This window comes from Rhinoderma darwinii, chromosome 2 (assembly GCF_050947455.1).
Source record: "Rhinoderma darwinii isolate aRhiDar2 chromosome 2, aRhiDar2.hap1, whole genome shotgun sequence".
NCBI lineage: Eukaryota > Metazoa > Chordata > Amphibia > Anura > Rhinodermatidae > Rhinoderma > Rhinoderma darwinii.
This window is the reverse complement of record NC_134688.1, coordinates 128,951,958-128,968,178: the sequence shown is the minus strand read 5'-3', so window position 1 is coordinate 128,968,178 and position 16,221 is coordinate 128,951,958. Positions and strand designations below refer to the sequence as shown.

The window sequence follows — 16,221 nt, the reverse complement described above, 5'->3', positions numbered from 1 at the left end:
CATTGTGGCTGTCATAGGGTGCATTGTGGCTGCCACTGACAGTACTGAGAGGCGATTCAAAAGAAGCAAAATATTAAAGCAGCAGCACTTGTCTCCAATGTGGATCAAGATGAGGAATGCAACAGGCCATCCACTGGATTAGTTAATGTCCACCATAACAGGATCCAATCAAGATATGAAGAAGATGTCAGAATTTCCATACATCACCTTTTATTTTAAGGACCCAATACACCGCTTTTTGATAAGCCGAAATGTTGCTTACTGGTAATGTATGGGGCTGAAAATAAAAGAGGATATATGAAAAAGATGTCGTTGTCTTTGTATCTTTATTGAGTACTATGAGTCTTGCCACATCTACAGGTCACTCTTGTGTTTTTAAAAATTAGAACTGCTGCTAAATCTGTGGTAGAAGAATGAATGTTTATAAATACACTACTTCTGTTCTGTTATTTTTGGACATGGGAATCAGAATAAATGGATATGGATCAACGACCAGTGGTGCTAATAGGCCCGGGCACCATGGCCACGTGCCCCAGGACTTTCTTAGAGTGTTCCTTAGGACACAAACAAAGCTGAAAACTAGCAAGGGAAAAAGTGACACCGACTTCAATTACTGCATCTAACATGCCGCGTGTCAGACATAAAGAGAAGCCCGGGCTTATACATGCAGGGGGACAGTGTGGTTGGCATAGGGCATTGTGATTAGCAAGGGGGGCAAATAATTTGGGGGTGAGAATAAAATGGTACACATGTTCATGGGGAACAGTTTTACTTGAGGTGCACTACTTCTTATTCACGCCTAACTATAGTCCATCATCCCCAACGCGTTACCCTTCCCAAAACCAATGCCCCAGGTGTTTCAGAGTCTAGCAACGCCACTGTCAATGACCCATTCTGCAGTAACCTAGTACACAAAGATTGTGATATTACTGTACAGCTTTAAAATAAAAGACTCTAAAAAAAAAACAATAATAAATAAGACAATAACATAACTTACCTGATTTCCAACAAGCAAGAGATGTTCTCCAAGCAGGAAATCTTTCAGCATGTCTTCCATTACCCTCAGATGCTGCAAATATAAAAACAGCAAAATAAAATGTAACACTTCACTGTCATTTCTTATTACATGTAAGTGGACAAAATCATGTATTTATTTTGATCACAGGAGAAGACTGGGAAGAAGCAAAGAAGGGCATCGGACTACTGGGCCAGTATTGTCTGTAGATGGATGTCTGAGAGACATGCAGACATATATTACAGCAGTTCGTTCAGATTTCTCTTCTGTTCATTCACTTTGTATTTTGTTTATTGATAAAAAAAAACTATTTCAATTTCTGAAAGCATTCTTAGGCCCCATGCTCACGTCTGCCTTTTCGCGGATAAATTGCAGACGCATTTTCTTCTATGGCTCCATGCACACGACTGTGATTTACACGGATCGGTGAAGAGCCACAATTGCGGACCGCAAAAACTCAGGACAAGTAATTATACAGTTCGCAATTGCGAATTTAGCAATACTGGTGAACTGTTGTGGATCTGTGGGTCCCGGTGACACACGGATGCACAACAAGGGTTTCGTGCGGACCCTTAGATTTGCGGACTGCCAAAGCAAAGCAGTCGTGTGCATGAGGTCATACTTTGCAGCATTTTTCCACAACTGCCTAAAACTTTTGCATAGTACGGTGTGTGTGTATATATGTGTGGGTGTGTGTGTATATATATATATATATATATATATATATATATATATATATATGTGTATAGACAAGTCAAAGGTAGGAGCAGCACTGTGATTCCTTGCCTGTTAAGGCTGGTGCTCAGCTTTCAAACAGGGAGTGACCTCTCCCTGCCCAAACGTGTATCCAAAAAAGAGAGATAACAGCCCATTGTTTTAAGTAACGTTTACTCTCCTAATACCGCACAGATTCCATTCCTACGTAGACTCCTTTCTAAACTCCAGAAGCTTCCTAGGGGGGCATGGCTGGTGGGAGGAGATTTTAATGTCCCGTTCTCCACGTCCATGGATAGGGTCTCTCTTACACACGCTACTCCGACGCCCACCCTTACAGGACTTTCTACACGTTTTAGGCAACTAATTAGAGAGCACCAGCTCTATGATTTGTGGCGAGTGGATCACCCAGGTGATAGGTCCTATACCTTCTTCTCCCATACGCACAGCACTCATACACGCTTAGATTACTTTTTTGGTAATGTCCCTGCCCTCCGTGCGCTCCAGGGGGCGAATATAGACCCCATCTCTTGGTCAGATCACGCACCAGTTTCTGTGTCCCTACAGATAGGGAAACCAAATACGAGAGTATGTCATTGGCGCTTAAACGAAACTTTGATTAAGTCCCCTTCTCTTAGGGACAGCCTGGCCGGACATATGCGGGAATTTTATGCACTTAATGAGGGATCGGTTCCTTCAGTATCCACTCTTTGGGAGGCGCATAAGGCGGTGATGAGAGGGCAATGCATAGTAATGGGATCTAGATTGAAAAGAGACTCTCGGGCCAAGCGGGTGGCTCTCCATCGGACAATTACTAAGTTGGAGAGAGAAATGGGGATTAAACCGGCGGTCCCGACACTACGGAAATTGATAGAGGCTAGAGCACAACTCAAGGACTTAGCTATGAAGGGGGTAGAAAAGTCATTACTATACACAAAAAGGAAATATTACGACAAAGGTAATAAGGCGCACTCGCTTCTGGCCAGACTATTGCGGGATCAGGCGACTGTTCGTACTCCACAGGCGGTTCGGGATAAGGTGGGCATACTCCAGCATCACCCAGACACGATAGCCACACTTTTTCATGACTATTATAAATCCTTATACCACCTGCCAAATACCTTACCACCTGATCCGGCTCGTCGGAGGGAAACGCTGCAAGCATATCTCTCTTCCTGTGCTCTCCCTAAACTGAAAGATGAGGAGCTTTCATCCCTGAATGCCCCGATCTCTGCGGAGGAATTGTTTGATATATTGAAGGACCTCCCTAGTGGTAAGGCCCCTGGACCAGATGGCTTTACATATGGGTATTATAAGACCTTTGCAGAGATCTTGGTTCCACGGATGGCTTCGTTATTTAATGAATTTCTACAGGGTTCTCCCATCCCTCAAACATTCCTGCATTCTCATATCACGCTGATCCCTAAACCGGGTAAAGACCACGCAGAGTGCTCCAATTACAGACCCATAGCCCTTCTGAATTCGGATCTAAAAATTTTCACCCGTCTTCTAGCTAATAGACTCAATGTTTGGCTCCCTTCTTTGATTCACAAAGACCAAGTGGGCTTTGTGCCTCTTAGGCAAGGAGGAGACAACACACGAAGGGCCCTTGACCTCATTGATGCCCTCCAAAAGCAAAAGGAATCGGCGATCCTTCTTAGTCTAGATGCAGAGAAGGCGTTTGACCGCTTGGGATGGCCATTTATGTTCGAAACTCTAAATTCATTTGGGATTTCGGGCCCTTATTTGACAGCACTGCGTGGTCTCTACTCCAAACCGACAGCGGCAATTAAACTCCCACACTCCACCTCCCCTCCGTTTCAAATCTGGAATGGTACACGTCAGGGGTGTCCCCTATCCCCACTTTTATTTGTGCTATGCATAGAACCTTTAGCAGCTCAAATACGGAAATCCAGGGATATAGCGGGGGTCCAGATACAAGATAAAGAGTTTAAGGTTTCCCTGTTTGCAGATGACGTCCTCTTGACTATCACTAAACCTCATACCTCCCTCCCTAACCTTACTACAGTTCTCTGTAGGTATGGGAGGCTGTCAGGATATAAAACTAATACATCTAAAACGGAAGCGCTCCCTCTTAATGTCCCACACCAGGAGCTCCAGCTACTCAAACACAACTACACCTACAACTGGAAGGAAACCTCCCTGACTTATTTAGGAGTTCAACTCACTCCCTCCTATACGTCGGTTTACAAGGCTAATTTCCCCTCTCTGTTTGTAGAGCTACGTCAGCTAATGGCCAGGTGGGATCCTCTTCCCATGTCATTTTTTGGGCGCATAGCAGCGGTCAAAATGACCTTGCTCCCTAAATTACTGTACTACTTTGAGACTTTGCCGGTAGCAGTACCTATGAAGGAATTGCGGGCCATGCAGTCTTCTATCCTCAGGTTCATATGGCATTCCGGCAGACATCGAATTCCGAAATCAGTTTTATTATCGGGTCGATCTGCGGGTGGGCTATCGGTCCCTGATGTGGTGAAGTACTACTGGGCGGCACACCTCCGTCGCATACCCAGCTGGGTGTCTTTAAGGGCGTACAATAAATGGACCGAAATAGAGAAGCTATGGATGGCCCCGGTCCACCCAAACTCCCTGTTATGGGGTGACCCACTGGTAATGCCGACTGCATCTTTATTGGGTCCCATGAGATTTCAAAGGGAGGTGTGGGAAACCTGTAAAAACCGCTTCCATTTGGCATCGGGTTGCCCGCCCTTGACTTCGGTACTCTACACTCCCACTATTCCGGGGGGCACTACCTCCCGAATAGTCCGATTGTGGACGGGAATTGAGGTATTTCACCTGGCTGATATGGTTGATCCCCACACGCAAGAGCTTCACCCGTTTTCATACTTTCAAAAACATCATAATATTCCCTCCGCTGCGTTCTTTCACTATCTTCAGGTTAGACATTACATGCAGCAAACTTTTAGATCCACGCGGGTTACTGCACCTACAAGCTTCGAAAGGTTATGTCGGTATGCTACCACCACTAGGGGGCTTATCTCAGCCATTTATGCATTATTGCTATCCCCGGAGGGTTCCCCTCCGCCTGGGCATAGATACATGTTGAAGTGGGAGGCCTTACTGAATAAATCCATCCCGCTCTCATTGTGGCAGATTATTTGGTCGCAAGCAGCTAAAACCTCCATCTGCACTGCATATAAGGAAAACCAATATAAAATCCTTATGTTTTGGTACCATACCCCTGCCTTTTTGCATAGCTTCAATCCGGGTATTCCGTCGGATTGCTGGCGATGTAGAGGTCAGAGAGGTGATCTGTTCCATATTTTCTGGAGCTGTTCACTGGTACAACAGTATTGGTTGGAAGTTAAGAACTTGGCATTGGCGGTGTTGCAGCAGGATATTCCCTTAGACCCTCTTCATTACCTCCTAAATGTTCCCCCTAGGTCTTTGGGGAAATCACCAGCTCGACTCTTTCGACACTTTCTCACAGCCGCTAAGACGTTGATAGCGTGGAAATGGAGACAGACAACCCCTCCCTCCCACATCGACTTAGTAACTAGAATTAGGGAAATACGTACAATGGAGCATATGACGGCCTCTATTGACAATGAACTGGACAGGTTCAAAGTGGTGTGGGACCCGTGGGACAAGTATTGGATACAGGGAACTCAAGATTAGGTGGTAGGTGGAGCTCCGACTATCCCCCCCCCCTCACCCCCTTAAACCCCTGTGTTTTTTCCCAGATGTTTTGTCTGTCTATTGAAAGTTACTGTCTTACTATGTGAATTGCATGGCCCTTCATGCTGCTCTAAGTTATATGTATATTTTTGAAAAATGTTCAATAAAAACACAGTTGAAACCAAAAAAGAGAGATAGAAGCAGCACTCAAAAAAACTCTGGTTTATTCATCCAGCATCCACTGCAACGTTTCACCTTCTCTTGAAAAAGCCTTCATAGAGAAGGTGAAACGTTGCAGTGGATGCTGGATGAATAAACCAGAGTTTTTTTGAGTGCTGCTTCTATCTCTCTTTTTTATATATATATGTGTATATATCCTCTTGTAACCCTTTAGTTAGAAGTTAACATCTCATTTTAAACATACATCTCTAAAAATACTGATGTGAAATCTGATCTAGGCAATTTTACTTCTAGCCTAATCTACTAGCCGTCGAATGGTTCTTCGTAGAACAGGCAAAAATACATTCATCATCCTACATGTCACTGTAGGATGATGCATTTCCGTTTATTAAACGGGAAGTCAAAGCGAACTTATCTTAAATAGATATGAGGAGATTGTTTTGATCTGTAATCTCAGACACCTACTAATTTTCAGAATGAAAGGGCTCTATAGAGAGCTTAAAGAGGTATTCCTATATGAGGCTTGCAACTTGTTCACTTTTTCCGATGTCCCACAGATTTGAATAAAAAGAGCGCCACCCATGCATGATCACCTATCCATTTAGTCTGTGGCTGGATGCATCAATCTCACCTGGCGGAATGGGGGTAAGGGGACCCGCAGTCTTCCAGTAAGTAGGGCCCCTACCTATCAGACACTACAAACTATACAACTGTATTGAGTATTCTTTGTTTTTAAAAATTGCCTTGTAAACCAGTTGAAAAATGTATCAACAGGCAGAGGGGAAAAAAACTAGCCAGGTAATAATGACGTTACTGACTAGAGAGATGCAAATACTAGTAATGCTTGTATGCTTTTATTCTTTGCTTTTTATGAATTATGAGATCAAACTAAATAGTAAAACTAGTGACTCGCTACTTAAAATGTTAGTATACACATGGAGAGCAACTGCACAGAGACGAACCTGTGGGAGCACGGGGCCCAGGCGCTCTGCGTTTGTTGGAGTACTACTGCTCCCAGCAAGCACAACAGTCAGGTTACCTTTGGTACACTCTGTACGGTTCCTGGATCTCCACATTGCGGTGCAGGTGCACTTCCTTCTGCTGCTGGTGTTGCTGGGTCTGCCCATACGGCGGGCGCATGCCCCACTTCGTATATTTTATAGAGCCAGCGCGCGCACCCAAATCCTTCCCTAGCCTATCCCTAGGTATATTAGTCTGCTTCACTGGATGCACCCTGCCTGAGTAAAATTGGAACAACCTACAGTTATTCAGCAAAGGTTCCTGTATGCACCTGATCCTGTCTGCTATTGCTACCAATTATCAGCCTGTATCCAGTTGTCTGTTACCAGCCTGTATCATGTCTGCTATTGCTATCTACTACCAGCTTGTGTTCAGTAATCCACTACCAGCCTGCATCCAGTAATCCCCTACCAGCCTGCATCCAGTAATCCCCTACCAGCCTGCATCCAGTAATCCCCTACCAGCCTGCATCCAGTAATCCGCTACCAGCCTGCATCCAGTAATCCGCTACCAGCCTGCATCCAGTAATCCGCTGCAGCCTGGATCCAGTAATCCACTACCAGTCTGCATCTAGTAATCCGCTACTAGCCTGCATCCAGTAATCCACTACCAACCTGCATCCAGTAATCCGCTATCAACCTGCATCCAGTAATCCACTACCAGCCTGGATCCAGTAATCCATTACCAGTGTGCATCTAGTAATCCGCTACGAACCTGCATCCAGTAATCCACTACCAGCCTGGATCCAGTAATCCACTACCAGTCTGCATCTAGTAATCTGCTACCAGACCGCATCAAGTTACTTGCTGTCCACCTGTGTCCAGCCACCGGCTACCTGCCTGTATCCTGTTATCCGCTGCCAGCCGCTACTCTCATCGGCGGAGTAGCCCAGTGGGTCCACAACCCGCTGGTCATTACCCTGTTCATACAAAGGGGCCTGTACCTATCATGTCTGCCCATGCGGCATTGTTTTGTGTGATGGACCAAATTTACCAATTTGGCATTTCTACTAATGCTTCTATTTTTTTATTTTATTTTGAGAACGGAAACTAATGAAGGACATTATAACTTCCCTAAGCACCTTATCACATAATCTGCCCTAAAACCATCTAAAAGACATTTTAGGTAAAACATCCTGCAATGGATTATTCTGATCTCCTAAATGGCTGTAAAAATGTGTCACTAATTACAAGCAACAAGATGCTGCCAAAATGTGAGCTGACCCACTTCTCTCGATGCTGATTGTTGTATTACCTTGAGGACAATATCACGCTCAGATAAGCAAATTAGTCGGCCTTGCTGCATGCATACATAGTCTAAAATAAGACTCTTTGTGACTGATATACAGAATGCAATGGTTTTCTGTGTTCCTCCCACCCCCTCTTGCTTTTTCTCAAGCCAAGTGATGCTTTCAGTGGAGAAGTAAGAAACAGGTCATGTAGAAGTAGGTCATCCAAAATCCTTAGAAAAATAGTGCTCGTCAGTGTAGACAGGGCTCAGCCAACCTCTGTATATAAGACTTCACATCCCTCAGCGCTGTCAATAAGTTATCACCTATATTTACCACCTTGTCAATACTAGTTACGGCTGCTATTTTACCTCCAGTAATTAACTAAAGAGTAAAGATTTAAGCAAATTATAAGAAGAAAAAAAATACTTTCTGTGAAGCCATGAACAGCATCTGTTTGGGGTAGAAGTACAAAATCTAGTACAAAGGAAAACCAGAGTAGCTGCCCTTTACAACCAACTTATAATACTACTTATATCAGGGCCGTAGTTAGGGGGGGGCAGGCGGGGCATGTGCCCCGGGCGCAACTTAGAGGGCATCTAATAGGACATAGGTACAATTAGAAGCAATAAATGGCCGGGTACGTTCCAGGCCCGGCCATTCAGCGCCTTTCTACGAGTGAAGCGGCTCAATGCTTGCGTCGTTGAAAGGCGCTGATTGACAGGGAAAGTCATTCCCAGTTCAACCCCAGGAGAGCTGCGCAGAAGAGAGCAGGTCTCCATTGTTGCCGGACGGCGTGGGAACGGGATTAAGGCGAGTTTGAATGGTTTGTTATTTTATCGCAATAAAAAAGTGTGTGCCATTATTTACGGGGGTGGCTTTATCTACGAGGGGGCTTTACCTACGGGGGCGGGCTTTATCTATGGGGGGGGGGCTCTATCTACAGGGGGGCTATATACTGGGGTGGGCTATATGCGGGGCACTATATACAGGGGTGGGCTATATCTACAGCGGGGTTATATACAGGGGTGGGCTATCTGTGGAGCACTATATACAGGGGTGGGCTATATCTACAGGGGGGCTATATACAGGATTGGGCTATATGTGGAGCACTATATACAGGGGTGGGCTATATGGGGGCACCATCTAAAGGGGGCTCTATGGGGGGCACCATCTACAGGGGGCTCTAGGGGGGGCACCATCTACAGGGGGGTCTATGGCAGGCCCTATCTACAGGGGGCTCTATGGCAGGCACTATCTACAGGGGGCACGGTGTGTGTGTGGGATAGTGTATGGTGCTATTATAATTAGAGGTGCAGTGTATGGCGCTATTATATTTCGGGGCATAATTTGCGGTATAATGAGAACTTTATCTTTGTTTATAGTTGTAGAAATGTTGGAAAAGTGAGAAGCTGAAGACATCTAAGCGGCAAACTGGAGAAATGGGCTGTGACCGGGAGAAGTCATCATAGAGGTCTGGACTGGATGGAGAAAAAGAACTACAATCTGAGACGTCACCGGTGAGTCACTTAATGTGAATCTTTATTCTGCCTCTAATCAGTACTGTAGTCACTGTATGATCTGCAGCGAGATGATGGGTGGTATGATTATGAGATGATTATTTTTTTTGTGAAACAGCAACTCTTTACCATTGTTCGGGCCATGCTGGGATCTGGAAACAATTTAGTGCAAACTTATACGGCAGGGGTTGCACTAAATTTAGCTTTTTTGTAATGGTGCTGTATAAATCTACTGAGCTTGGTTCTGGGGCTGTATTTATGTATTGAGCTTGGTTCTGGGGCTTTATTTATGTACTGAGCACTATTCTGGTGTTGTGTAGAGAACTATATTGCTTGTAAATTGTACAAATGTTTTTATGCTCGAATTACATAAAAAGAAATGTGGAAAAGAAATGACACGTCGATTGGTAGAGAAAACAAACATGACGAGGGGGAAGGAGAGGTCGGGAAAGAGGTTGGGGTGGGGGGGGGGGGGCGCCAAACTGAATCTTTGCCCCGGGTGCTGGAGAACCTAGCTACGCCTCTGACTTGTATTGTCAAACCTGCTTCCGAAAATAAAAATAAATAGTTCATTGGTGTTTCTGTGCACTCGTTTTTATACATCTCCCTGTATGGCTTGACCATTGTGTAGCCCCTACATCTTAATACTGTTTTGGGGAAGATTTATGAAAACGAATACACAGAAAAAGTGAATAAGTTGCCATTAGAAGCCAATCAGATTTCAGCTCTCATTTTCAGATGTATACTGCTTCTTGGACAATGAAAGCAGTGTTCTCATTGGTTACTATGGGTAAGTACTCCAATTTTCACTGGTATTTCTTTTGATAAATCTTTTTTACTGTATATTAGTGAAAATTCGAACTATTCAAAAAAACATGATAAATGCACGGACCATAAGTAAAAGGGTTATTTTCCAAAATATTACAGTGATCCTAAGAATGGGTGTATGATGCAGGTACAGTACCTATAAAGTTCCTTTACTACTTACCTGTGCATTTTCATAGAAAAGAACATCTGGCACTTTCATCTTCTCACCAGGATTGAACACTGGTACAGTAACACTGCCAAGACTCAGTGTTCCAGATTTTATTTCACCTAAAAAAAAATAAAGCAGTTATAACATTGAAGTCCAGTACTGAATTCCTGCTGCGGTAACACTTATAAACAATCTATAAAAAAAACGGAGAAATAACAGCCACATAAGAAAGTACGGATACATAATCAAACGGTCAATAGCAAGTAAACATTCTGTCATCTCTATAGTCTGCAAAAATGCAAAATATAGTATTGTTAAGGGTAAAAACTGATTTTTAGAAAACAAGGTAACTGGATTTTAATTATATCATATGATAGAATACACATCTGATTTTTCTATTAAAAAGTAATAATGCGGCAGATATTGCATTATACACCTGACAGTAAATTGCACAAGAAGTTTAAAATATAAAATGTGTCAGTGGTAGAAAATGTTGTACTGATTTTGTGGCAATTATTGGTACCCCTTGTTATTATTTTTTTTTCAATTATTTTTATGTTGCTGTAGACCAAAATATTTTCTACCCACCATTCATTATTTTACATTTAATATAACAAAAAAAAATAGGATTTCTTTTTATCAGTACTCAGCGTAAAATCCTTTTCTTGTCCAGTCGATTAGGGAACACAGACCATGGGTAATTGTTATTGCCACTAGGAGGCGTGACACTATGTTGGCCCCTCCTACAGTGTATGTACCCCTACAGGCACTGAGCTAGTCACTGTACAGAAGCAGTAGGAGAAGCAGAACACAAGGCAATAGAATGATATCAGAAACAAAGAAGAAAACCATGTCCAACCTTATGAACTTCATGACCAAATAAAGTGTGTCCTTCATAGGATTGGACGACAAAGGATTTTACGTTGAGTGCTCAAAAAAATCCTATTTTCTCATTCATCTCATTGGGGTACACAGACCATGGGACGTCTCAAAGCAGTCAACATGGTGTGAACCAAAAAGAAAGGACGTAAGCATCTACTCCACAGATGCCAGCAGGACCTTGCGACAAAGGGAAGCATCTGCGGATGCAGAGGAATGCATCCTCTAGAATTTGGTGAACACGTGTAAAGACATCTAGGTAGATGGCTTGAAGAGCTGAAGCATGATGGCGCACAGCCCAGGAAGCACCAACCACCCGAGTGGAAAAAGCCGTTAAACGTAACAACTGTAAACTCAGGAGGAAGAGAGTTCCTTGAGAGAACAGATCGTACCGCAGATGTAAGTGTCAAGGGACATCTGCAAGTAGAGCCACCACGTCGGGGAACCAACAACGGCACGGCTATTCTGGAGAAACAAGGATCGTCGGAATCCCCTTTGTCTTCTGCCTGGGAGCTTGGAAAGTAGAGGCAGCCGGGGAAACAAGTAAATCAAGCTGAAGTGATGAATGGCCCACTCCCCTGGTCGACCCTTTCGCGACTGAGATAATCTGCGACTCAATCGTCGACACCGGGAATGTGGACTGCCGAGAGAGCAGGAACGTGAATCTCTGCTCACTCCAGATCTTGGATGCTTCTCCTATTGCCGCTGAACTCTGTGTCCAACCTTGGTGATTGAGATAGGCAACTGCCATGACCATGTTCGTCTGAACTTGGACCGGATTGACAACCAGAAGAGCCGTCCAGTGACTAAGATGGACAAAAATCACCCTCAATTCAAACATTTTCATTAAGAGACTGGCTTTCTCGTTGCCCTGGGCAGTGAGATTTCAGAAGGTACCTCCCCAAACCCAAAGACTGGCATTCGTGGAGAGGACCTGCCAGCAGAGTAGGACAAAAGAGCAACCAGAGAAGAGACCCGGCGGATTATCAAAGAAAGAAGGCTTCAGCGGTCTAGAGAATCTGGAGATCGCATCCACGAGAGAGGATAACAATTTGAAGCAGACGAGTGTGAAACTGGGCAAAAGCAATGGCCTTGATGAAAGAAACCATGGTGACCAGAACCTTCATACAAAAGTGGAGGGAGGAGAGTGTGGCCCTGGCACAGTGCATGTGCTCCCTACTGTATGATGGATGGTTACTCATGAGGTAAGACATCTGTGCCGAGTCAGTGTTGAAACACCATTCCCAGGAAAGTGAGTCTCCAACAGGGAGTCATGCAGGATTTAGATTGGCTGACAATTCATCCAAAATGAGAAAGTGCATCAAAAGTAATTTGTAGGGTCTTCAGGTTGTCCTCCTGGGACAGGGACTTGATGAGGATATAGTCCAGATAGGAAGCAACTGAAATCTGTCCAGATACGCAATTACTTCACAGCTCAGACACTCTCTGAACGTGAGACTCAGCAGGATCCGTGTGCACATGGGGAAACAACCTTTGTCTCAATGGAGTAGATGCAGCAGATAGAAAACAGCTCTGTGTGTACAATCTTCTGCAGAAGGTATTCTGAGCCCAGTGGTTCTACCTTCAACCATGTATGCAGAGTGAAAAAGGCCTTATTTCAGGCTAATAGAAAATTGGGATAGTGCAGTATTGACACATACTGTGTGAAAGCAAAAAGTACCCAGCTGAGTCTCATGTCCAGAGAGCATCTGAGCGGTGAAGTATATATGTACATGGACTAAGTTCTTAAAGTTGTGAGGACTCTAACGTTTTAATTTTCATCTCCTTCGTTCATCTACTCTTGATCTGCTGTTTGTTTTTAATATTTATTATATCTAGCAACTGCAATCCCCCGGGAATGAAGAAGAACCATGATCACAAAGAGAATTATTTTGAAAACCTGAATGGCCATCAATAGGACGAATGGAAGGGACACAAACTGGCAGTGGAGAGGTAGAATTGAAAATGGCAGGAAGTGCTGGAGGGACAGGCAAATGGGAACATGAAAGTACCTGATGTCCCTAATTTATTTGTTTAACCAACCAGAGGGACTATGCGGAAATGACGAATCTTGACAAAGGCATTCAGGCGTTTTAGGTCCAGAATGGGATGAACTGAACCGTCCCTTTTGTGGACAATAGAAAGATTTGCGTTAAACCCCCAAAATTCTTGGCCTCCAGGAACATGGACAATGACTGCTTGACTCAGACATATCGGATACCTAATAAAAAAGTATTTACTTGAAGCATCACTACTAAATAAAAATTTTCATGTTTCAATGTGTGAGATGAGCAGTGTTCACTCTCACAGTTTTTTGTTTTGTTCCTCTGCAAACACATACATGTACAGATCCTGAAATATTTGTTTTATTGTACCTTTCATGAAAAAAGATGCAATTTTTAAATAAAACGCAAGTGTAGCAAAGATTTTTAGATACATCGGTAATTAGGTAAAAATTACACCAAGAATACATCATATTTATACTATATGTCTAGATTTTTCTAAAGTCTAGCAAATACCTGCCCATCTTCAAGCAACAAAACACAAATAAAAGTGTTAGCTTTTAATAAATCGAATATATAGACAGTATGCATAAAAACCCTAATGTTATTTTCATGAAATAACCCTAATGTTTTATCAGAAATTGTTTCCCCATAAGAATATTTAACTGACTAAATTGAATTAATAAAAGGGAGACCTACAGCAAAATAACAAAAGAAAAATAAACTTACAGCGGCAATCTTGGTTTTGAAGGGTCTCCATTTCTGCACTAGTTTCTTCTATCCCTGAATCCATCAAAGCTTTCTGTAATGAAGATCGAGCCAGACTTGGCAAAAATCTAGGGATATATTAAAATGACAATTCGTTAAAAATGTGATGCAAATTGTAAAGATAGTTATGAAGCATCTGCTGCCATCTTTGGGGATTTTTTTTTAAATAACAATATGCTCAAATTCTATACATATACAAGGTAGCTGGGCCATAATACTCACCTTGTAAGGCATGCCTTATTGACAGCATGATGAAGACTCTCATCTGGATATTGAGACAACCGTCTACAGATACGAAGTAGCTGTCTTGTAGATAATGATGATGCTAAAGATTGTGCCTGTCAAGGAAATCACAAAAAATAATGGCCAACTATTTCTTCACTTATTTGAAGAATCCATTATTAAATATATTGCATTGCAGACTATAAACTTCTAGTTTTGCTATGTCATAATAACTCTTTCTGGTGTATGGAGAAACATTTCTATAAAGGTTAAAAAATACAAACTTAGTTGGCACAGCATGCATACTCATTGTGGTATGACCAAACTTCAAATATCAGGACAGACAAATCCATTAGTATGTGTATGAAGAATGGCGTTTCATACAGCAGTCTTAATAGGAAACAAGCTGGAGTAAGATTTGACAAACTTACTAAGAGGCGAGAGCAGCAGAAAAGAAGTCGAAATATTTGCGACTTTTGAGCAGTTTGCAACATTTCTACGCCAGAAATGTGGAAAAGTTGTTAAATTCCCCCCATAGAACTCAATGCTATCTCTGTTGACTACAATGTCCTGATTATGGGCACTGTTGCTTAGACCCAATGACGTCTAGTATTTCCATCACAGAAATGAATATACTGTAATTAAGTTATTATTACTTAATAATAAAAACAATAAATAACGTGCAAGTGCAATTCTTGTCGAAAATTAAATGTTACTACCATCTTCATATTGTTCACCAGATACTTATTATCTTAAAATATAGCTGCATTTCGCCTCTGCTCTATTAAGGCAGAACTATAATCTGCGACTTCAACTCAACTAAACTGCTCAAAGTAGAATACTGGCACCAGCAATACCCGTCGTATCTCATTGCTGGTGACGTCAGAGGCTATGGCTGCTTCTCTGTCTGCCTCTGCCCATCCCAAAATGATTGATGCAATAATACTGCAATAACTGATGATAGATAGATAGATAGATAGATAGATAGATAGATAGATAGATAGATAGATAGATAGATAGATAGATAGATAGATAGATAGATAGATAGATAGATAGATAGATAGATAGATAGATAGATAGATAGATAGATAGATAGATAGATACATCAATAACTGCAGTATTAATGCAAAAGATAAAGCTTTTTGAAGTCAGAGCCTCGACAGTGTAAGTTAGCATGCTGGGTTGCGGGAAGGTGCTGGTCATGCCAGGATCTCATAACCCAGAATTTCGGACTCGGCTCTTGTGGGGAGTCAGGTCATTTATATACTTCTATGCAGAGCTTTTTCTTTATTTTATTTTTTAAAATGTCATGTTAAGAAAAATATTTATTTTTTGGGAGGTTATTGATTTCTCCCAAAAAAATTATAGCCGGTTTCTAGTGATGGGTACTAATGCAGTGCTAATTTACATTACAGCATGGATAAAATGGTTTAAACAGGAGTTCACAACCTATGGCAGGAAAAACCATAAATATTTGATAGGTGAAGAGGTTCCATCTCTGGGACCCTCATGCTGTAAAACAGGAGAATGGAGGTACTCGGATCACTTTTTCGCCACTTCAGAGAGGAGAAGACAAGGTGAACGCACATGCATGCTGTTCTCTCCATTGTACTTTATAAGAGATGTAAAAACTAGAATACCCATGTAAAGGGAAGTGTTTTATATATTTATATCTATGTACATGTAAGTGTAGATATATATATTTGTCCCTCCAGAAAGGTATATATTTATATGTAGGAATGTATATATTCCTACCCTCTCCTCACCAGGCAATGAGACACCCTGGGGGGTGGAAGCCATAAGTAGTGAACAAATCCTGTATTTCCAGGAAGCAGTAAGTTCCAACTGCTTCTCCCCCTCGCCAGGTAATGAGATTCCATGGGGGGAGCCATAAACCTATGCCCCCCTTGCACGTGCATGAGATGTCACACAGATGTGTACGGACAAGGTATAAGAGGGTCAACTGTCCCACACCCACTCCCTTGTTCCTGCCTCCCTCATGAGAGACCAACTAACCAACTTTGGACCACATGAAC

At 42.6% G+C, this 16,221-nt stretch overlaps 1 protein-coding gene across 3 annotated transcripts in view; it reads right to left on the bottom strand.

The window, feature by feature from the left end:
- The window catches only part of VWA8 (von Willebrand factor A domain containing 8), a 458,876-nt gene that overhangs the window by 217,397 nt on the left and 225,258 nt on the right, over positions 1-16,221 (bottom strand). For all 3 annotated transcript variants that reach the window (XM_075852289.1, XM_075852288.1, XM_075852287.1), the window contains exons 18-21: positions 14,186-14,301; positions 13,925-14,031; positions 10,326-10,432; positions 998-1,069 (exon numbers count right to left, since the gene is read on the bottom strand). In XM_075852289.1, the coding sequence (XP_075708404.1) occupies positions 998-1,069; positions 10,326-10,432; positions 13,925-14,031; positions 14,186-14,301 (402 nt within the window). The remainder of the gene's footprint in view (positions 1-997; positions 1,070-10,325; positions 10,433-13,924; positions 14,032-14,185; positions 14,302-16,221) is intronic.